Source organism: Dipteris shenzhenensis, chromosome 20, assembly GCF_047967505.1.
Source record: "Dipteris shenzhenensis isolate YYH24624 ecotype China chromosome 20, Dip_SZ_1.0, whole genome shotgun sequence".
Lineage (NCBI taxonomy): Eukaryota > Viridiplantae > Streptophyta > Polypodiopsida > Gleicheniales > Dipteridaceae > Dipteris > Dipteris shenzhenensis.
In genome coordinates this window covers 14118608-14142547 of record NC_141615.1, presented here as the reverse complement: position 1 = coordinate 14142547, position 23940 = coordinate 14118608, and the positions used below count along the sequence as shown (strand labels likewise).

The 23940-nt window shown below is 42.2% G+C and overlaps 1 protein-coding gene and 1 pseudogene across 2 annotated transcripts; one reads left to right on the top strand and one right to left on the bottom strand.

Annotated features, from left to right (window-relative positions):
* Positions 1 to 992: 992 nt before the first annotated feature.
* LOC147889315 (uncharacterized) lies at positions 993 to 2309 on the bottom strand (annotated as a pseudogene).
* A 5887-nt stretch (positions 2310 to 8196) lies between these two features.
* On the top strand, positions 8197 to 23416 carry LOC147889314 (uncharacterized). 2 transcript variants are annotated; one of them, XR_015542887.1, is made up of 10 exons: positions 8197 to 8409; positions 8681 to 8875; positions 9036 to 9103; positions 9192 to 9251; positions 9337 to 9600; positions 9830 to 9892; positions 11856 to 11924; positions 22814 to 22859; positions 23007 to 23142; positions 23276 to 23416. XR_015542887.1 is itself a non-coding variant. In XM_087391489.1 (9 exons), the coding sequence occupies exons 1-9, from the start codon at positions 8379 to 8381 to the stop codon at positions 23066 to 23068; spliced, it is 858 nt and encodes a 285-aa protein (XP_087247615.1). In that variant the 5' UTR covers positions 8197 to 8378; the 3' UTR covers positions 23069 to 23416. The 2 variants fall into 2 exon arrangements, 1 of the variants encoding a protein (XP_087247615.1); XM_087391489.1 differs by having other exon boundaries at positions 23007 to 23416.
* Positions 23417 to 23940: the final 524 nt, after the last annotated feature.

The window sequence follows — 23940 nt, the reverse complement described above, 5'->3', positions numbered from 1 at the left end:
TATAGTTGATCTAGCTATATCTTTCAAGCTGAAAGATAACAAGACATCAACCAAAAGCATTTCCAAGTGGTTTCGTTTTTGTAATTTTGATGTGCTTGATATGATTCTCCTCCCATATTGCTCAAAGTATGTTCCCTGACCTTTTCCACTACTACCCTCTGTTGTCAAAATCCTAATTGTTTAAATTAAATTTACACTCTCTTGGTCTAGTCCCCTCATGTTATTTTGTTTCTCTTGTAGCAATCATTGGAGTTTGGTACATATAGATGTACAGCAAAAGCTATGCTATACATTCAACTCCTTAAAGGGTACCCACTAGGATTTGGAATTGTAAGTTAGTCATTGCCTATACTTTTTCTCTAAAATGTGATTTTCAGGGTTCCTCTTGAAAAATCAGCCATATCGCATTTACTTGCAAAAGTGTGAATTCTATAATTTGTTGCCCTTCATTCCCATTGCAGTTGTCTCAAAAGACTAATGGTTGCACTGGACCTCCATGATCCGAAGTTAAAGATGTTAGATTTAGCTCACCCAATGTCATTGCAGGTACAGTAATCATTGTCACTTATCTTTATCTCCCTCTTATTTTTGCACTCTTCATAGTCCAATATACATCTTAGCTTTCTATTTTGATAAAACAGACACCATAATAGGAGGATCCTTTCTCCTGTGGATGGAGGACTCTCATTAGTGCCAAATATATGATTGACACATACTTTTCTGGAGAAACAGCCTGAATTTGTGAGTGCTTTAATTGCATACTATTTGAGAAGTTCTAAATTTAATGCATTGATACAAAAATATTGAAAACATTCTTTGTTTTTATTGCAGATGAAAGAGGATAGTTTTGGCTCTGAATATGTACATAGCTTTAGAGCAAAGACAATTCTGAAGCTGCTGGAGCACTCTTCCCCTTGTCTAGCACCAGACCAACCAGTCCATACAGGAGAGGGCTCAAAAGGCGTTGAGGATCTTCGAGTTGAACAAGAGGCTCAGAATGTCCCAGGCACTAGAAATCTAGAAGACATTCTAGAAGGTGTCGGTGTTGATGAGCTGCTTGATCTTTTCCAAAAGCCCGAGCCTATGCACGAGGAGGCAGGGACATCAAAGCAGCGCGAGGCCGAGCCTGGAGCCCATGGACGAGGAGGCAGGGACACCAAAGCAGCAGTCGATGTAGGAGGAGTGGATGTAGGAGGAGGCTGTACCGACGGAGGATGTGCAGCAACAGGATCCATAGCAGAATGTAGAGCAGTAGGATCCATAGTAGGATCCACAGCAGTAGGATCCACAGTAGAATGTACAGCAGCAAGATCCATAGCAGCAGCAACCTGAGTAGCATGTGGAAGATTCTCAGGAGTCTCCACTGCAAAAAAGTCAAGAGAGAGATTCTGAGCAATAATAGAAAAACAGATGATACTTGTAATCATTTTGTATTAATACATCAAATGTCAAATATGTTTTTTTGGTTGCAAGTAATACATGAGTCAATAGCTTTGTATTATTTGAATTGTTCTATTTACAATGTCCTTGCATTGAATTTTGTTTTTGCTCCTTTGAAGTATCTGCAAAAATAAATTTTTAGCAATATGTAAATGTATTATGCAAATGTAAAGAGAACCCAATTAGGAGAAACACAAGGTGGTCAAATTAGGAGAAACATAGGGTGGAAAGCAACTTACTTTCCTGTTGTTCAAAATGAATGAAAATTCTTTTTGGATATTGTTCCCAGACTCCATAATAATGTCATTGAGTAACTGATAGAGAGTGCAACATTGTCCTAGTGAGATGGATGTTAGAAGGATGTCATTCTCAATAACATTGATTTCAATTATTGGACCTGATGACCTCTCGTCTTGGTCCATTGCCACAAGGTTTGTGCCTATCATCCTGCTGCGTTTATACTAAAAAGAGAAAATAAAGTTTTGCGAGGCAATCATGTACTTAATGTTGATGGAGTTATGAGCAACCTCACAATATACATTGTTGGCCACCATTCTATCCCAACCATTATCCAAAAATTTTGGAATTGGAACTTCATCATACCCTTTTGCTCTAAAAGTCAACATGGTTTTACAAACTTTAACTGGATAACTCTGAAAAAGTTCCACAAAAACTGTAAGTGGCATGAAAACGTTGATTTTAACTATCCTGGTAGCAATATTTGGTTTTAGGGAATGCTGTACTTTCGAAAATAGTTTGGCTCTATAGGATTCTGTGATGCTGCCACCATCAGGGACTGGCCAATCAACTGTATTCCATGCTGGGAGATCTTGCTTTTTTAATAAACCATGTGAGTGAGCATTGTCCATCAATTGATCAAAGTGATAAAAAAAAAATATACCCGATTCAGCCAGTGTTGTTGATTTTCTACCTCGGTATTGTAGCTCCCCAATAGCACCGTGTAAAGCATCAAAGAATCCTAGTATTCACTCCAGTGGTTGCCACTCTTTGTATGATGAGGGATATATATATGAATGAAAACAAAGAGACTGTCTGTCATCGAAAGAAACATATATTTCATTTCAAGTATTTCATTACACAAATACACTTACAATTGGGTCTATAGTGTGGAAGATAAGCAGGATGATCTTGTAATACAAGTTCTCGGTGCATGTAGACATGTTGTATCCGAACCTCTCTTACGCATCTTGTGCCTTCCCTTTTTACTATGAAATCTTTCACTCTGCCCTTCCAAGAAGCCAAAAAACGATTAGTTGATTACTGCTTTCTCCCCTTGTTGGGTTGCATTAGAACCCAATCTCCTTTAGCCACTGCTATCCCTTTCCAGCTACTGTCCACGTTCACAGTATTGGAAACTTCTACACATGAGATTAGTGAGGTAGGTCTTCGTGGGGCAAAGAGATACTTTGTACATCCACATCTTCGCCAGGTAGAGCGACAGACCGCCTCCTAGTGGCATGACCAAAGTTTTTGGTTGCCATCTGAAATCCTCACTCTAATACCTACGAAGTCAAAGAAACACACACTAAAATAGTAAGAAATTAACAAAAATGAACGAAACTGAGAACAAGCGAATAAACGGGGAAAGGAGCTTATTGTCTTGAAAGTTTAAGAGCATCACAACAACAGTGATGCAACGAGGAATGCTTGTCGAAGAGAGAATGGAATGGCTCGTCGTGGTGAAAGTAGAGGAATGGCACCGGAGAACAAGAGAAAGTGGATGGTTGTTTTGGGTCACCTCGCGGGAAGGTTTCAAAATGGAGCTCTATTTAGATTTTGGGTCCACATCTCTTGATACGTCAGGCGAACTATAAAAGAATCGAAAACAAATCTTCTCATGAATGCCACACGCTTGTGACAACATAAAGTACTATTTTCTTTTTCATATTTTTGCCTATTTTTGTTAAATTTCTACGTTACGTTGGCCTTCTCCTCATTGGTTGAGAGACATTTTTTCGAAACCCTAAAAGGCCCCAAAATGAGCTCCCTTTTTTCCTAATGTATTTATGTATTACTTGTCATTTATCATTTTTACATCATTTCCATTAATTTGCTCAGAATTTAGCTTAATTCTCTCACTAGTCAACTTACATTTTTTCTTTCCTGCTTTTTATCCTTGTTTTTTAGTATAGAATCTTTTACTTTCACAAAAAGTCATTTTCCACACTACCCTTTCCTTTTTAATTTTTTTTAAAACTATAAGTTCTCACACACCATCTCTCTTATATATTTTCCCCCTCTATTCTAATCCTACTTTCTCGAGATAATTACCTCTATTTCCCCATACACTTAGTCACTCTAACCCCTTCTAACCTCCGACAAACCTTCAAACCCTCTCTCCACTCTCAGTTTTTTCCCGAACCCCCCTTCTTATCTTCTACCCCCCCCCCCCTCTTTATTTTATTTATTTCCACCTTCCCCCTCTGCTTTCCCTCCCCCTTCTGTCTCTATATATGTACTTTCTTTTTTCCTCCTTCTCTCCACCTATATAGTCTCCCTTCATTATCTCCCTTTATGGTTTTCCTCTAGGTCTTCCCTTTATAAAAACCCTTTAAAATTTCCCTCTATATATTATTACTTTGATTAATTATTTCCATTTACACCTCCCCTTCCCCCCCCATATTTACCTCAAGTTGGTTCACCCCACCCTATTCACCACAAATTGGTTCACCCCAGTCCACAAACCCATCTATTTTACACCTATAATGTTACATTGAGCTGTTTAAGTTTATGGTTAAGCTTCCATTTTATTGTGAACCCGATAACAAGGGAGGGATGTTTATGACACCTATCTTCCCAATCAAAGTTAAGCTTGTCCTTACCATGTTTTCTTGTTGGATGGTGGCAGGTAGGCAGACTCCCCTCTTCAATAAAAGTGATGCTTCCACAACTTATCCAAGCTCAACTTTCTGTACAATTTCCATAAAGTCATTCCTACAAAATGGCCCACTACTTGTTTCCTTTATAAACAGGGATTTACCAACTTGTACAAACTTTTCCGTTAGTGCAATTAGTCCTATTCCATTATCTAGCTTCGCTCTTTTGTCTTTTCACTGTGCAAAGGGGTGTTGTCAAATGTTCCACACACACACACACAATATCCATGTAATTGTTTGTGACTTCTTGTATATCTATTCCAAACTATTTTATGCCTGGAATGTATCTCAATGATCTTTTTGATACATGCCATTGTGTTTAATATAAACTAAGCTAGAGTGTTGATTGCATAACAAATATTTGGCCAAGCAATTGTAAAATAGATCAATTAACCTTCTTTTTTAAATCAATCTCTTTGTGTGCTGTAGGCATAGCCACAATCTTTCATCCTTGTATGTGGAATCTCTTCCATAGAGCATCCACATATTTGTATTGACTCATGAATGCGTCTTTTGAACATGTCCAATATTCAATACCAAAACAACAATGCACAAGTCAAAGATCTTTCATTTGAAACTTTGAAAATAGGTTTAAGGACGACAATGACCTAGTGAAAAGGATTGATGCAAAATATAACAAAAGAGGAGGAAATGAGTGATAGAAGCTGCTCTAAATTAGAGACAATGTAAATTTAGGGTTGTGGATACATTGATACCATGTCTAGATTGTATGCCATCATCCCTTGTATTTCCTTGGAAGTCTTCCACTATGCCCAAATTGTGTGTTCCTACCTCCTTGTATTCTTGCAAGTCTTTCACTTAGTCCTCGCCAAGTCATATCCACCTTGAAGTTCCTTTCACCTCTAAGAGAGAGAGAGAGAGAGAGAGAGAGAGAGAGAGAAGGGGGGGGGATGATGCCTCTTAAATAGTAAAAATGGGTATGCACAATCTCTTATTTGTCATTCATATGTACAATGTGGATTTTTAGATACAAACAAATCGAGTGGATGAGTTTTAATTCTTTGTTACCAAAACATACAAAAGAAAAACCATGACAATCGCCTTACAATAAGGCTAATAGCATGGAGGGCATGCCATGTTGAATTGTGACAAGGCTACCTTTCGTAGTTGGATATAGTGCAAGGACAAGGGCTTGAGGGAAGTTTACATCTCATCACGATTTCTTACCTCATATCATGCAAACACTATAATAAATACTTGGGCATGTGGATATTGACAAACTGTGGGATGAATGGAACCAAAAGAAAATAAGTTTGTTCTTTGATGGGAGATCAAGTGTGAACATCCAATTGGTAATACACGTTCCAATCCTACAAGGAGAATCAAACATTATCAGAAATTTGATAAAAGAAACTAATACTTAAGGCCTCATTTCTATGGTAAGAAGAATCACCCCCTTGTTTAGAGTGAAAACCCCATGCTTTTGGGTATGTGCAACCCAAATTGTGTTCATTAGTTCTATGTTGACAACTCTTCAAATTCATATACTTAAAAAGAAACTAATACTTAAGGCCTCATTACTATGGTAACAAGAATCACCCCCCTTGCTTAGAGTGAAACCCCCCATGCTTTTGGGCATGTGCACCCCACATTGTGTGCATACAAGGCCAAAATATAGCTTACAACATCACGATGGTGAAGAAAACAAAGTATACTAAGGGTGGGGATAGGGGGCAAAAAAGTGCTAAGAGGGAGTGTGCTAAGTGAGGTGTTAGTGAGGTGAATGTCTCACTTGCATTGATACATTGTCCATCTCACTCTCAATTATCGATGAAGAGCCTATGATGCTAGCTTTTGTGCATAGCTTCTCGGTAGTGTCACCACTGGGTTTGCAAGTGTCTTCCAATTGGGCTTAGGAAGGAGATATTTAGAATAGAGGAGGTATAGAAAGGAGGGCAATATGGGTAAAGAATGCTAAATGGCTCTTAGTCCCTTGAAGTGAATGAACTAGGCCATATCTTGATAAATAAGGGAATTGATGCAGAGAGGGTATTCGATGAGGAATCTACTAGATTCAATGCATGATTCACAATTGGCGGCAATTTTTGTATGTGCATGGTGGCGAGATGGATTACATGTTAGAAATCTCAAACAAAACTCATTAGATTTTCAAGAATTTTGGTAAACAAAGATGACCGCATGATATATCTTATGTAGTGGCATGTTTTTGCATTAGAAATTGGATGGGATGGATGGTGGGGGCCTCAATGGATCTCCACTATTCACATGTCCACCATGGCCAACTTGTGTGACACCCATTGTGGATCAACAACTATGGCAAGTATTTGTCCCCTTACATGAAAGACTAGGCCAAAGCCTTGCTGTTCGCATCGGTTCGTTGAATTTGGCATTAGGCCTTGAATGTTCAGGTTAGGGGTTCAAATCTTGGAGGCACCAAACTTCAAGGTTTCCATAGTTGCTATAGCAAGAGCCTATGTTTCCCTTGGGGTCCTGTAGGAGCCCCTAGGGGGAGGTAAACCCTTACATGTCATACGTTCTTATGCTTGACCTGTCTTTTGGGTCTTATGGAATGTACTAGGTAAAATTAGCTAGGGATGACTTTAGCCAAAAGAAAATGGCGAGTTTGCAACAATTTTCTTTTCTTTTGGCTTTGACTTGGGTGCTTTTGTGTGTGTGGAAAGGCTAACTTTAGCTCATAGGAGAGGAAGACATGAGCATTCCATTGTGTGATGGTGATTGAAACACCATTTTTTTGGCTTCGATAGGGGGCATTTGGGTTGATGGCAACATGGAGATGGATGGAATGTGAAGGAGAGGTGCGTGAGAGACCAAAAGCATTGAGGAAACAAAAACAAAACACTAAAGTAAGGATGGCGGGGGGATGTTAGTTCCAATCATACTGGAGTGTGGGGAAGACATAAGGAAGGGACTTGGAAACCTAGGCCACCTTCAGAAAGTGATCGTGATAGTAGGGAGCCATTTGATGGTGACATGGGGACCCATGTCAGGAAAACCCTCAAATGGTGACATGAGATATCATGGATGGTGACAAGGGGACTCACGCGAGCGACGGGACTTGGGGGAACCATGTCATTCTTAAACTATGAGTTGTGATAGTACGGAGCTACGTGATGGTGACCTAGGGACGCTCGTCCCTTTCAGCAACCTTGGGGAGTAGCCATGTAAGCATAACTCGAGAGTTATTTGGAATTCATATACCCTATGGTAAGGTTCCTAGAATTTTTGAGGTTTGCAAGTGGAAAGTGATATCAGAGGTCTTCCCTGTGCTTGCTTGTGGTGCTCACCTAGTCCCACTAATAGGCAAAAATTGAGTCCCAATGCTAGTCCAGGGTTGGGTCAACTGAATTCTATGCTAGTCCATTGCCCGGCTCGATGATTTCCAGTGATTGCAGCCCAGCATTCCACTGGTGGATTGGGATATCCTTGTCAGAGACATTGTAGTCTGTGTGTGTGTGTGTGTATGTGTGTAGTGTCATCCTCGCCAACATTTTTGCCGCTCGTGGTGGTGAGCAGACTTGTTGCTTATGGGAGCGCGTCTTGTTGTTGGGTGTGTTGAGTTCGATCCCTAGCTAATGACCCCGTGAGGGCCTTGCCTTGTGGCTCGGCGTAAAAAATTTATTCTTCTTCTTCTTTTCATGCAAATGCCAGGCAGTCGGTGGGAGTGCAGGAATGGGTGGTGATAGACAGCTAGGTGGTGGCTATGCAGAGATTTACGACACGTCGGGAGGCAAGTTGCGCCGATGTCTCCTCTGACCCGAGTCGATCACCTATCTATCCCGAGGACTTGTGCTCGATGAGGAGCGAGGGGGGGGGGAGGTGTGGTGTAAATAGACTCGGGTTTAATTTGTCTGAGCCGTGTGAAGTATCGGAGATCTCAATGCATGCAATGGTTGGGTGGGAAACTTTAAGCTACTTAACTTCTTCTTCTTCATCTTCATTTTCTTCATCATCTTCCTCTTCACACACCTCAGCATTTGCTTTACCACAGCTCAGTTCCATCATCATCATCTTCTTCATAATCATCTTTGGTGGACTCTCATGGACTGCTTTTCCATCACAGCTTCTCCAGGTACCTTGCATGCATGCCTTCCCCTATCGCTTCTTTGCCTTTTCCATTTCACGTACATTTGGAACAACCCATTATCGAGTAAGCCCAAGTTTACCACACAAGCCGAGCAAGAATTCCTGAGACGTACCTCTTGTCTTCCCACAACGATATGTTTTTCCTTCTCGGCATTTTGGGCTGTGCTGTGATGCTAAATTCACTCTGTTGTTGTTGTTTCGATGCTAACGTACGTATACCTCCCTTGACTTCTTTGACGCAACTCTTGGAAGAGCAGGCAATTCGGCAATGGCATCTCAGCTTGTTGCGCCAAGCTTTAAGGGTCTCTGTCAGACTTCGATCGCGCAATCGGCTGCAAGATCGACTTTTATCAGCGGTTCGGGACTCCATTTACGCCCCCCAAACTACCTGCAACCCATGATCTCGCGATCAGTGAAGCCCATTTATACTGCCTCTGTCACTGCTCCCGAGAGTAAGTCATTGGAACAATTCAACTTAGTGTTGCCTCGACCGAGATTCTCCTTAGTGTCGTGATTTTCGCAGCCAAAAAAATGTTTTGAAAAGCTGGTTCAGTACCACAAAAATAGAACTGCAGCTTCTACTGCCTTGACATTAATCCGCATTTGGAGCAGAAATACTCTTAGATGAGGAATCAGAATCCGAGGAGACGCTCAGCGTGGACACACCTAATGCCTTTGAGGTAACGTAACTTGCTTATATGCATTTGTAGCATCTGCATGAAACTTCGATTACATCCATCACCTGAACTAGCGATTCAAATCGCCCAGGTACAGACACTGTTAATGGAGGTTTGCGACGAGACGAGTATCGCAGAGTTGGAGCTCAAGGTAAGCCGCTGCCTATTGAAGGAGTCCGTCTTTGTCTAATGTTCTCTGCGCTTCTGCATTTAAAAGACGCACTTCAACTTTTCAGGTGGGTGATTTCAAGCTGCACATGAAGAGAGATGTTGGAAAGATAAAGGGAACAGCTCCAGCAGTGCCAATAGCTCCACCAGTTCCTAGCAAGCCTATGGTGGATACAGTATCGTCAGTTCCAGTGGTTGCCCCTCCTCCAGCAAAGGCTCCCTCAGCATCAGCTGCAACGCTCTTAGCAACTCCTGCTTCAAAATCTGGCTCAAGGTTTGGGCTTTTGGAAGCAGCGGCAAATGAAGGGCTGCTTTTTGTACCTTCCCCCAAGGTAGGCCTTGCTAGTAAATGTGTACATTGCCTTGCTTATCGTGTCATTGTTAAATAGGCTCTTCTAATTATTCTCAATCTTATTCGATAAAGTTTCTCGGTACACAGTACGTGCTAAATCTGGGTTTGGATTGTCATGTTTTTGTTTTGCGAGAAATGTTTGTTTCCAGGATTTCCCTTTTGATGTGGTTTTTGGTTGTTGCACTGAAATTGATGACGCTGCTGCACAGGTAGGTTTGTTTCGAAGGTCCCGTGTGGTCAAAGGAAAAAGCGGCCGACCATTGTGTGAGGAGGTATATTGCATTACTAAAAGATACAGGCTTTAGAGCCTTTTTCACGTCTTAGAAGTTAGCAGTACAGAGGACAAACATTTAATCTTGAGTGATTGCATATTGGAGGCGTTTACATTCTTGAGAAGAGGACAAATTTCTATTGACTGGTTAGTCTTGAAAACCTTGCAAAGCTATCTCGCTTCGTTTCCATGTTTGGAGTGCAAAGTTGTGTGCTTTGAGTCTCGATGAGGGAACCTTGAAAATGTAATGAGACATCTATGAAGTATGTCTTGATCTTCCATCTAGGCCATGGATTCATATTCAAGCCCTTTGGGCTTTGACTTTGGACAAACAAATGTAGAAGCGTTCTTTGATAGAAGGAAGTTGTGCTTTGCTTGGGCCGATTCTCATCTTTTGAAAAATGTTGTGCTATGCCCAAGTTTGAGAGATAAATTCCAGGATCTTCCACATACTTTTTGGGTCCATGTGTGTGGTCTGTCTGTGTTGGGAAGGACTCTGTGCTGAAAAGTTTGTGTCTCCAGAGCCTTTGAAAACTTGATGATGAAGGTGTTATCGCCGATTTGGGAAGATGAACAATCCAAAGGTCATGGATCCCATTTGTGCTCATGCCTGCTAGGCCAGGTGTCAGGAAGCCTGAGCTGACTGCAACCATGACATCTTGCCCTCCATCCTTCAACACGGTAAATGCCAGTTGCCTTGGAAACGATGACATCTTATTCAAAGGCTGCTTAGCTACATATATGGATCTGTGGATTGCTGACAAGATGTTTTGTAAGATGGCCTCATTGAACTGAAAAGCTGTAGTTTCCCTCCCCACCTCTTCCCTGACAGTACCATTTGGCAGCTTTGATGCAACCTCATGCTCATGTAGGCATTGAATCCTGTTTGGTTATTCTGTACTTGTACTTATGGATCAAGTCGCTCATAAGCGCCTATCAGCATTCAAGGCATCTGTAGCTTTTCGTTACCTAAATGGCATAATAGTGTTGATGACATCAGTAAAATCACAACTATATCTAGATAAGCTTCTAGCCCAAGAATCTGAGTAATCTGAATCCTTGTTAATATTTGAATGTTTCTGATGATTATAGAGAACCTCACTAATATATCAGGGTTCTCTGTTCATCTTTTCAATGATGCTAAAATATTCTAGCCATTTTGAAATGGCTGAACTGAAGGGTGGCATTGGGTAGGCTAAACGAGGACCTCATTGCTGATGAATCTTCTTGAGGATGAGGAAATTTGTTTGGTATCTCAGGTGCTCAAAATGGCTTTGAATTGGTGTTATCAAGCATTGGCTATTGGTTGGTTACGAAGCAGAGAGTGGTGGGACCTGGAGCTGAAAATAATGTGAACATCTTTCATGCTTTAACAAGTAGGGATTGATATCAAGAGCCTTGGTTGGTTATGGATGTAGCTGAATGCCCAGTAATAGTGCGAATTGCTTTGAGCTGCTCTTAAATGTAGCTTGAGAGGGGTGACAAAATTTTCCCAAAGAGTATCGTGTATGACCATACTCTTGGGAGGTCAAACAGTAAAGGGGATCCAAATTTTAAATATTATCTGGACCTGCCTAAGGGCACTATCATAGTATGGAGTGGACCGTATTGAGGTTACAGTTGGACCTTGTGAGTGGATGTTTATGCAACGAAGGTCTTACATTTTGTCAGCCTTGTAGAAGCTACGTTTGAGAAATAATCCAGGTTTTGTGTGTCCCCATAAACTGACATACAGTTGCATAAAGAGTTTGACTTTGCAGCACTTAAGATAAGTGTATGAATTTTCCTTCTCCTGATTGATCCCTTGGTATTGACAAAACCTTCTGTTTGTAACCAAGCAGGAAATGTGGTTCCCCCTTGTAGGTTTTTTCTCCACTAGTGCACGCTGCCTTGAAATGGAGAGAGTAGAGAGATGAAATAAATGAGGGTAGATTGTTGATGCATTGATCTTTTCTTGCTGCCAGGGGCAAATTATCAAAGAAGGTCAAGTGGTCTGCTACGTGGAGCAGCTTGGGACGCAGCAACCTGTAGAGGTGATTCTAGCAGCCTGATGTTTGATATGCAAGAGTTGATCTTTGGCACTTGTCTTCTTTTCCTTGTGTGCATAATTTAAAAGGTTATTTTTTAGTCCGTGCTTCTATATAAGCAGTCTTCCACCTGGTGCATCCATGTTTGTGTATGTGTGTTTGGACACTACTTTGCATTTGAAAGATCATGGCGGGCACCTCATGAAGTCTGCTGCGCTCCCTCACCAGATCGATTTGTAATATTTTACGGAATTTTCATCTTGATCTCACAAACTCTTACTTTTTGGATTATTTTGATTCATTGTGTTTATCTTCCAAAGAAAGTAGATTTTTGAGATGAAATTTACCTATTTTTGCGTAGACATGTACTGGATGAATGTTGAACCCTTGTCAATCCATGACAAATATGGATATACTTGACGGTTGTGATGAAAAAGAATATGTTGATCTGATTGAGTTGGGTTCGGTTGAGTTCTATTTATCATCTGCCAAAGGAGCGGACAAAGAAGACTGCTCAAGCTAGATACAAGCAATCAAGCTTATGTGAACAACCATATCCTTATGGTGTTTGTTGGTTTTCAAAAGCAAGCATTGCTCACTTCTTCTCTCTTCTATGCTTGCGCGTATGTATCTCAAAGAAATCCTATGCTTCTGTGAGTATATTGAATCTGTCCTTCTGCATCCCATCTCACAGGACTTCACTATTCTTTCTGCTATTAGGTGACAATTTAATTAATGGCCATCTGGCGTGTTTGGCGGGTTTTAGTTGACACTGGTGCTGGAGGTTGTACCAGGGTATTTGTGAACCCACCATTGCTATGGAGTCCAGGGAGAGGTGGGATGTCACAATCTGTGACATATTCCTTTCTCTATATCTAGACTTATGGATGGTTTGATGAATGGACACTTGTGGAAGGGTATGCCCTTTTGACGGGACACTTCCTATGAGGCACAACCCTTCACAAGAGACATCCTATGGAAGAGACATTCCTATTGTAGTGTACCCTCTCATCATGGGTCACACCCTTCACAAGGGGTACACACCTCTTCATGCACATACACTTTGGAGTACACACCTTTTCATGTGTGACTCTTCACTCTCTATATAAGTGAGGCCCAATTGTATGGATGACACACTACAGACAAACACTACAGACACTCAAGCAATACAAATATTCCTTGTTCTCTGCTATTTCAGTCTCCTTTCTGTTCCTTAGCACATTTCTAAATATAGTAAATCTAGGATTTCTTACAGTGGTATCAGAGCAAATTTTGCTCCTGCTTGTAGGAAATGCCCCCCACCTTCTAGCGCCGATCTGATACATTTCTTTCCGCTAGAAGGATATCTGTGCACGTTGTGCATGGAAGAGATGGAGAGAATGAGCGTAAAAATTTTTAGCGCCAACCCTGCCTAAAGTCATCAATGGCCTTTCCATCTCTCACACATCATGAGTTGATGTGAATGGATACGATAAAAATCGTGTCTTTTCATGTGCTTGGGCTGTCCCAAAACCAAGGGACGCACCTTTTCCACCATCGGACACACCTTTTGATGAAGAGTTTTGACTCCTCACCCAAGGGATACACCCCATCGTGGAAAAAAGGACACACCTCTTCGTGTGGGGACACCCCTTTTAAAAACAGGGACACACCCCTTCATGAAAAGGTACCACTACTCCAAGGGTCACACCTCTTCGAATAGGCACACCTTTTGGCACCAAGCACCTTATAAAAAGGGTACCTAGAGGGGCTAAAAAGGAAAACCCAGCCCCATACCTTAGGTCTTACCCTAGACTACCCACGGGTTAATTAAACCCACACTTTAATTTTTGGCAACCACCCAACCTAGGCAGCCACAAACAAGAAATGACGATTCACGTTTTGACGCCCGTACAGATTTCTGTCACGCAGGCTCGCCTCCCTTGCCCGTACGGATTTTCGCCATGCAGGATCCGCCATGTTTCCACGCCATATGCAGCCCCCCCCCGCCGGTATGCTGCCCTGGCTTCCTGCCAGCCCTGCAGCACTAGATCAGCGTCAGATTCCCTGCCCAGGCTGCCACGAATCAGCCCTTGGTAGCCAGCAGCCTGTTTCGCCATATGCAGCCTGCTACCCCTTTTTCGCCACCTTACCTGCCTTTGACCAGCAGCTCTATCGCGATGCAGACAGCCTGTGAAAAGCGCCCTGTTGCTGCCTTCCAATCCTGTCCAGCCAGGCCAAGCTCTGCTCCTCGCACCCCACAGGCACTGTTTCTCTGAAATCAACGCAGGAAATCTGCCTTTTCTGCACCCAGCCTCTGCCAACGCCCTTGTCTGTCTCGAAAGTCTACCCGGCACCTATTTCTGGTTCACACATCCACGTGGATTTGCAAGGACAGCAGTATGAAACTCCGGACAGCGATCTGTAGGCCTTTTCTATGCAACAAATTGGCAGATTAAATCAATGTCAGCTGGATTCTTTCCATTCTACTTCTAAGGATTCTCTTTCATATTGTCATTTGACGCTTATTATCAAATTACAGCAAATGAAAGCCTCCTCCTTAAAGCATGGAAACCCCTGGTAATTCCCCAGTCCTTTCAAGGACACCTCAGGCATTATCTACCACACAATATCGTGTTCAGATTGCACAACCAGCCCATTTCGGAGCTTTTGCATCGTGGGTCTTCTGTGTCACGTGCCCTTCCAGTGATTTGGACCACATTCTATACCTTCTGCGTGAGGCACCTCAGTTACATTATTTCCTCAGCACAGTCCAGGCTGTGTTCCACGAGACACGTAGATACCCAGAACCCGATATTCCTCACGAGTTTGCTATCCATCTTTGGAGAGATTTTTACCCCTCAGCTTCAGCATCTCCAGGGTACTCTCCACCTCCTTCAGCTCCAAGATATCCTCCTATACAGGTTGTACCTTCCCCAAGACAGTATTTACACTCTGAAGGCACTCCTTCTCGTGGATATCCTCCACTTCCAACAGCAGCTCCTTATCCCTTCTCAGATCCGTGGACTCTGCAACCTACCCTTGTACTCTCACGAGCAGTAACACCCATTTCGGCATCACCAGTGTTACCTCAGATAGGACCTCCTTTACCAGATTTCCACGGCTGGTTCCATCGTGCTTCTCCTGTCCCCTCCAACATGAGCAACCTTAGAGAGCAGCCCGAATCTTCTTTCAGGAATGGTACAAACTAGAGCACAGGTTTGTGCTTTTCTCACGAGGACCTCAAATATGTCACAACGCTCGCGTGCAGCCTCTCCGGAGATAAGCGACTCAAGTCCAAAAAAGACCCCTGAAGTCAACTTACAAGGTGAAGCACTACTTCAACTTCAAATTTCCCAGCTTCAAGACATCATCTCCGACTTGGTCCAGAAATTCCAACAACTCCAAGATTCTCGCAGTACCACACATACAGAGGATGACGTGACGCAAGCAGACGACTATGTGGACTCATTCCCACCAGAGGTAGAAAACACTGAACTTCGTGCCCTCTATCGTTTACTCCAAGCTTCCAAAACTAAAAGACTTGACATCAAACTTCCGGAAGCCTACACTGGTCAATGAAATCGCCGAACAGTTGACCAATGGCTCGCAAAATTGTGCATGTACTTTGATACTGTTGACCTCATTGAAGGCAAAAAGGTTGCCTTGGCAGCCTCCCTCCGCAAGGATACAACTTTCCTATGGTGGCAAAGACACTTAAAGGACGGCAAAAGTGTGTTAACTTGGGAACGTTTTGAACACGTGCTCCGTAAGCAGTTCATACTGGCCAATGCGGACTTCCAAGCACGTTCAAAACTCCGACAGTTGGAGCAAATAGGCTCCCTGTCTTCCTACATCTCTCAGTTCACCACATTGGTGCTGGAGATTGATGGTTTAACTGATGATGATCGCCTACATGCTTTCATCTCAGGCCTAAATTCCTCGTTACGCATTGATGTCCTTAAAGCAAACATCACCACCACAGCTGGTGCTATTGCTTACATAGAGAGCATAACAGATTTCCAAAACACAGGGAAGCAGAGTGCTAATCGAACACAGAACTCTACTATGGCCAAAGGTGCTCGCCCTCAAGATAACCCCAGGTTTAGAAAAAACTTGGGTAATCAAGGTCAGCGACAGTCTCAAGATCCCCACAAGTCTCAGAAATTGTATGCTGGATTCCAACAGAAGCACTCCTCCAAGGCTCTGTACCATCTGTACAGGAGACCATAGATGGTTCAATTGTCCCAAGCGACCAAAGTAAAATTCCAATATGGAACCTAGCACTTCCCAAACAGAAGATGCTACTCCAGCACAAGACAAGAAAGGCAAAGCTGTTCGAATGGCAAATACCATCCACCTGAGCCTTGCCAGCAACCTCGAACCTTCCCTGGCCACTCAAGTACTTTGTGTTCAAGGATCAATTTGTGGAACAATGGTCACTATCTACATCGACAGTGGCTGCTCTCATAACTTCCTAGCTAGTTCTATGGTCGACAAACTTTGGCTGACCACCAGTCCTAGTCTCATGGGCTATCAGATTGAACTCGCAAATGGAACTACCTTCTTGTGCAACACCAAGATTAAAAACTTGTCTTTTCGCATTCGACATTATATGGATAAGTTGAACTTCGACATCGTGCCTCTTTCTTGGTACGATGTCATACTTGGACAACAGTGGCTCTACGACTATGATCCAGCAATCAGTTTTCGCAGCCATACTATCCAGTTTGTCCACCAGGGAAAACTTATTGAGCTAACTGGTTCTAGGGACTCTCCTTCAACCCCAGTTGCCTCTGTCCTACAAGTAAAGAAGTGGGTTTGTAAACGTCAAGTAAAGACTTCACTTCTGTTGGTTACGGCAGTAGAGGAGACACCAACAAAGGATCCTCCTAAATACCTCAACCAACATCTTTTCCAGTCCTACTTGGGTATTTTTCCATAGGAATTGCCAAAGCAATTACCACCTCGACGACCAGTGGATCACCCAATCGAACTTATTCCCGACAGTAATCCACCGTCGAAACCTCCTTATCGGGTTTCTTACACTCAAAATGAAGAAATCCAAAGACAGGTGACCAAACTACTCGACAAAGGTCACATTCGGCCCAGTCGTAGCCCTTTCGGATCTCCTGTACTACTTGTGGAAAAAAAGAATAAGTCAATGCGCCTTTGCATTGACTACCGAGCCCTTAACAAGTTCACTATCAAAAACAAGTATCCATTGCCTTGCATCGATGACCTCTTCGATCAACTTCTACACGCAACACAATTCTCAAAGATTGATCTTCGTTTAGGTTATCATCAAATTCGCATACGAGAAGGCGATGAGTACAAGACAGCTTTTCGAACAAAGTATGGACACTATGAATGTTTGGTCATGCCTTTTGGGTTAAACAATGCCCCGGCCACATTCATGACACTAATGAACGACATCTTCAAGCCTTTCCTCGATAAGTTTGTCATCGTTTACCTCGATGACATCCTCGTTTTTAGCAGATCCCTACATGAGCACAAACAACATCTTCACTAAGTTTTTGAATTTCTCCGCGCAAATTCTCTCTACATCAACATTGAGAAGAGTGAGTTCTTCAAGACAAACTCGAATATTTGGGACATGTTATTTCAGCTCAAGGCATCTCTGTGGATCCCAAGAAGGTCGAGGTAATCTGAGATTGGCCTACTCCTAAGAATGTTCATGATGTCCGCTCTTTTCTCGGATTGGCAAACTTCTACCATACAAAGGTCTATCAGTTTTCCGAAATCGTAGCTCCTATGTCCGAATTATTGAAAAGCACAGCAATTTTTCAGTGGCTTCCCGAAACAGAGTATAGTTTCCAACAACTCAAGCAAGCACTCACTACCACACCAGTTATGGCTATTGCTGACCCAAACCTTCCATTTGAGGTCATGACCGATGCTTCCGACATCGCTACAGGAGCAGTCTTGATGCAGAAGGCAGAGTTATTGCTTTTGACAGCCATAAACATTCCAGGAGTTTCTTGCCGTTGCACATGCTTATCGCTCTTGGAAACATTATCTCATGGGAGCCGACTCGGTGGTCAAGACAGACCATCACTCTCTAAAGTAGATCTGGACGACTCCGACGCTACTTGGCAATCTGATGAAGACTTACAGCAGTACCTAGACATTTTACAGCAGTATTTTCAGAATTTACCGTGATATTTTCTACATCAGTTCATTATCTCCACCAGGGTCTTATTTTGAGTGGGAGGGGATGTCACGATCTGTGACGTATTCCTTTCTCTATATCTAGACTTATGGATGGTTTGATGAATGGACACTTGTGGAAGGGTATGCCCTTTCGACGGGACACTTCCTATGAGGCACAACCCTTCACAAGAGACATCCTATGGAAGAGACATTCCTATTGTAATGTACCCTCTCATCATGGGTCACACCCTTCACAAGGGGTACACACCTCTTCATGCACATACACTTTGGAGTACACACCTTTTCATGTGTGACTCTTCACTCTCTATATAAGAGAGGCCCAATTGTATGGATGACACACTACAGACACTACAGACACTCAAGCAATACAAATATTCCTTGTTCTCTGCTATTTCAGTCTCCTTTGTTCCTTAGCACATTGCTAAATATAGTAAATCTAGGATTTCTTACATGGGATGCAACGGGGGCTTCCGGACGTGACTTGTTTCACGTTGATTTGGTTACTGCAGCCTGAGATGAGTAATTAAATGCACTTGTGAAGGGTGATATTCCATGGAGGAGAGGTAAGAGTGGTTAAGTTTAAGAAAGCACGATTTGATGTAAATAAGGTAGAGGGAATTACTCAGAGCGTTGGAGGTATTGGAGATTGTGGGGATTTCATGTGGAGATATACTGTTTGTCTTTATGGAATGGAATGGAATGGAAAGTGCTGGTTTTGGGGGAATTCGCTGCTCCCTCCTTCACCCCTGTTTGCATCCCACAAGCGAAACATGAAGCAAGGCTTAATGAAACGATTGTTGTCATTGTTGTTGGAGATGCCAGGTAGCACTGATCACAGAGGGAGAAAGGGAGTGCAATGTGGAAGCTTAATGTCAAAGGAAGGTGCACAATGATGGAATTTGACATGATGCAGGTGATAGTAAGAGAAATGCTTCAAGCCACGTTTTGGATGGTAATGCGACAATGAAGATGGATGGATAAGCAACAAATTGGGAGATGTTGCGAAGCAATGGAAGACTATATGTTTTGTTTAATATGTCATGCAGGCCATAGTGAGAGAAACATTTATGCTTTGGAGTAGGCAGCGATGGGGTGTCTGATAGACAAAGAAAACCACTGTGCAGAATTTGGAACAATCTTGCAAGGAGTTTTAAAAGAAACACTCAGTCATTGTTAGAGGTGACGGCCATGTGACTGAGCGATGAACGAAGGTGATGATTGACTAGTGAAGATGTAGATGATAAGCAATGGGCTGAACGAATGAAATTAATGATGCTTGATAGGAAATTGTCGAAGGTATGATTTTATGAAGCGATGGAGATGACTTTTATATTGGATAAAATCTTTGATGAAAGCTGAATTTAAGCCCAAAAGATAATCGGCTGATTTGTTGCATAGTCACAAACATGGGAAGACACACAATTTCCATTTGGGAGAAATACAGGAAGAACAACCTTTGATGGGAAAGGATTATACCATGGGAGAATCAGGGAAGATTGACAAAAAATTGCTCTAAGTGACATTTGTGGGACTTTTCTGAAGTTTTGATGGCAGTTTGATCAGGGAATGGGACGTGGGAGATTCATGGATCTTTGCAGGTTGGGACATTTGTGGGAGGGTGAAAAATGCTAAACAAAGTGCTGTTTCTCCCATTTTTCAAGCCTGATTTTGACAGTTGAAGGGGCTTTTAATGCAGTGCCTTGATGCATTGTGAAGATCAGGGTTTGCTGCTGTTTTTAAAAGGTTTCCTGGCCTAGTTGAAGCAGTTGCAGGAAGTTCATGCATGCATGAAGGTCATGCTGGGTGACAGTTTTGTGGGAGCTCTATGAGAGACAAATTGTGTTTGCTATTATAGGTGACAATGACACCATTGTGAATATGGTGGTTATGCTGTTTTTTCTTGCTTGAGAGCTTGAAAGTTGAACTTCAGAGATGGAGCCCAGGAAGCAAGATGTTTAATGCGAGCTTGGGAAACTATCGGAGTATGCGGGAAGAGTGCATCAACGTAGACGAGAGTCAGTTCAGGATCTCAGGTGGCGCTTTGAGGCAGTGTGGTTTTGGTACTTGCATTGGCACACCATCACGTGATGTAATGTTCTATAGAGCAAGGGTGTAGTGCGAAGTGTTGAAAAGGGTGGTGCACAGGGGATCTCTGAAGACATTCAAGGATGCAGTGAGGCTTGCAAACTAGAAAGAGAGAGAATGAGTCAAAGAAAGTTGAGAGTTGAAGTGTAGATGCTTTGAAGCATGTTGAGGAATGAGTGGTTTGTGTGAGGAGCCAGTGATGCCTTTGGTGGTGCATGAGAGTGCTGAATTTTTCAATGCCAGTATACATGTGTGTGTTGAGGTTGGGGAGCTAGAGACCATTCAGCAAGTGTGAATTGAGGCTTGTTAGTTGCCATGGAAGAGTGTGATACTCAATAGGTTTTGCAGGTGGTGGTCCAAGGTTTTGGATTGGCCAATTTGAAGGATGCACTTGTGTTAGCTCTACCGGATCCTAGGGAGCCATTCATTGTGGAGACTGATGCTAGTGATAATATTGGTAGGTGCGGCATTATTCCAAGATGGCCGACCTGTAGCTTTTGAGATTAAAAAGCTAGATGATACCCAGGTGGCATACATAGAAAAATTGGGTGATACATGCGTTGAAGACTCGGAGACCAAGTTTGTTGTATTGAACAACCATGATCAAATACATATATGAGAAACTTGAGTTGAGAGGGATAGAGTCATGGTAGGCTGAGTTGAGAGAGGACTTGATATGGAAATAGAGTATTGGAAGGGTAGTTTGAATTTTAGTGGCCGATGCTTTACGAAACGTTGTTGAAGTAAACTCTTTGAGTTTTACTCCGTGAGGGGCTTATGTAGGACTGAGGTCTGACTCACATTTTAGCCAGTATTGGCATCAGGTCCAGCGGGGGAGCTACACTGTTGTTGACCAGGGCTCAGGGATCTTTCCTTTTGTTCAGGTGGCAGGTGGTTAGGTCTAGATTCTAAATGGATGGTTGTTCCAATGTGAAGGTTTGTGTTCAAGGTGAAGCTGGGTCACCCAGGAATTCAGCGAACCTCTGATTTGGTAAAATGGACGTAAAGTAAATAGGGCAGAATGCTTCAAGGCTGGAGGGCTGTTACATCCTTTTGAGATTCTTCGAATAAGTAGGAGAACCAATAGGCACAATGCTATGTGGGTCATGGTAAAGAGGCTGACGAAGTTGGCAAAGTTCTTACCTACCAAGACAACTGCAAGAGCTACTGAATTAGCTTATCAGTTTGTTGAGCAGCTATTCAGGTTGTATGGGTTGCCTTGTAACATATTTAGTCACAGAGATTGAAAGTTTGCTGGGCACTTCTGGTAGAAAGGTTTACGAAATTAGGGACTTGATTGAGCATGAGTTCCTCTGATTATCCTCAGTCTGGCGAGCAAACTGAGAAGGTGAATCAGGCCTTGTGAAGATATGCTTCTTGCATATGTTTCCAAGAGGCATGGATTGGGAACGATATCTCCGATGGTGGAATTACCTACAAAAGTACTAAGAATATAGCCACGAGTTATAGTCTGTTTATGGTTATGTACGGATATCAACAGAAGTCTCCAGTAATGGTTGGATTGAAAGGTTTTCAGCTTGATGCAGCTAAGCATCTATTGCTGGATATGCAGTTGATGCTTGTGACTGTGCAGGACTGCTCAGGATAGAGCATGGTTTTATGCTGGTAAGTAGTGCTTGTCCAGGGAGTTTTTCGAAGGGACACTGGTATACGTGGAGACCTCACACGTAAAGGTTCAAAGACTTTGAGGACTGGGTTGGTAGAGAAATTATCCCCTAGGTACTGTGGCCCATTTATAATCTTGAAAAAGATTAGTGAAGTGGCATATAAACTGGAATTGCCTCCACATGTAAAAGTTCATCCTGTCTTTCATGTTAGTAGACTGAGACAACAATGTTTTTTCCCAGGAACTTGTGGAAGTCGAGGATCTGACTTATATTCCATATGAACTTGAAAAGGTGATTGATTTCGAGAAAAGATAACTCAGGAGTAAGACAATTCGAGAGTTCGAGGTCAAGTGGAAGCATAGGTCAGAGGAAGACTCAACTGGGGAATTAGCTGCCAGATTAAGAAGAACTTCCCTGGATTTTTAAGGAGTAAACATTTGAAGAGGGGAGGAAAGTTCTGTACCTGAAATGCTAAGCTCCGGAATAAGTGGACTTAATGCAGAAGGGTTAGGGGGCCCTGGGATTAAGGCTGGCAGGATACTCAAAGGTGTGTTCCTTCTTCAGGATCTTGACCAAGCACATGCACATGTGGCATGCTAATGTGCATAGTGAAAAGTGTCACTTAGTGAATTTGAACATAATATAAGCTATACCATTTTGTGTGATATTTGAGGCTTATTAAGGTTGCTGGAGTGCACTGTTCAGATTCATTTGCCTGCTGCATTCTATATGTGCTAACGTTAAGCTACATGATAGGAAGTAACTAGCTGAACTGGTATCTAAAAGTTATATTGAGTTTGTTTTCTTATTTTATCATTTCTACTCTCCATGGTCTTTTACTTTACTAAGTTCCAAGCAGGCTGTTAGTTGGTTATAGGAGTTTCTAAATTTGTATGATTGGACATATTGTAGTCTTACAAAGGTATATATAGGAGTTTCTTATACGTTTTGATATGCATTAATGAACTGAGCTCATAACACCTTTAATGTCTTTTCTGAGATGTACAGGCCGAAAATTCTGGAGAGGTTGTTAAAATTTTATGGGAAGATGGAGGTGAGGATAATACCTGAGACTATTTTATCATGGAATAAATGAAGATGTATGAGTTGTTGGCTTTTATGTAGTGTGATGGACTCTCTTTCAATTATAAGCGGGTGCTTCAACTAGTATGTATGTAACCAGTGATATCAATGGATGCAGAGCCTGTGGGTTATGGTGATCCTCTTGTTGCCATTCGACCGTCTTTTCCTGGCATTAAGTAAGCTTGGTCAAATCCCCTGAACTGGGTGTGGTGTTAGGTCATGGTAAAAATATCGGGGATATTCAATGGAGCAAGGTACATCGCTAGCCGGTACATTATTCTTTGACCAAAGAGCAGAGGATATGAGAAACTTTTAAGAGCCATGCTATTTTCGCCTTGTGACTTTTTTAGTGTTAGTTTTATTAGATGAAAGCTTGTCGTTACACAGGTTTGCAATTTTGAAGACACTCTCAGTGATTTGAATAAGCACTTTCATTACTACTATTGACTTTATTGGGGGTAAAGGTTATTCTTAAATCGATTTCTCATGTACTCTTGTCTGTACAAGGGAAGATATATACTGAGACTTCATATTGCAAATCTCTCAACTGAATAGACCCTGCAGAATTTTTAAAAATATCTTTATGAGCTGATCTACTGGAGTAGTTCTAAAAAACATGTTCACAAACTTTGCAGATGTAGCAAGTCTGTTTATTTGCAGTGTTACAGGAAATTTAACGGTTCTCTGCATATGCTTCTTCAAATGCATTTGACTGTTCTTATTTCAATAGGATCTGTTTGACCAGTGATGCCCGCCCTTACAATCTGCAGTTTGTTGTAAAAACATTTACACTACAGATGTTTGATCGTCCTGTTGTTGCCATTTAATTTGTATGTGAAGATCTCTTTTTGATGATGAGGCCTTGTTTGTGATGACTGTTTTGCTCGTTGAAGGTGCACCTTTTCAAATTAACCTTAATTGTCTTGTTCAAAAGGTTAGAATCAAGTAAACGATCAGTAGGCAAAACGGTAAGCATTTTTTTGGTTGTGGTAGAATTATGTTCAGGTGTTCTGCCTATGGGGATGTCCAGGGAAGACTTTATGAATGCTTGT

Coding starts and splice junctions, on each gene's coding strand:
- LOC147889314 (XM_087391489.1), top strand. CDS start 8,379: ATGGACTGCTTTTCCATCACAGCTTCTCCAG. Junction 9,893..11,855: donor GCCGACCATTGTGTGAGGAG/GTATATTGCATT, acceptor TCTTGCTGCCAG/GGGCAAATTATCAAAGAAGG. Junction 22,860..23,006: donor AATTTTATGGGAAGATGGAG/GTGAGGATAATA, acceptor CAATGGATGCAG/AGCCTGTGGGTTATGGTGAT.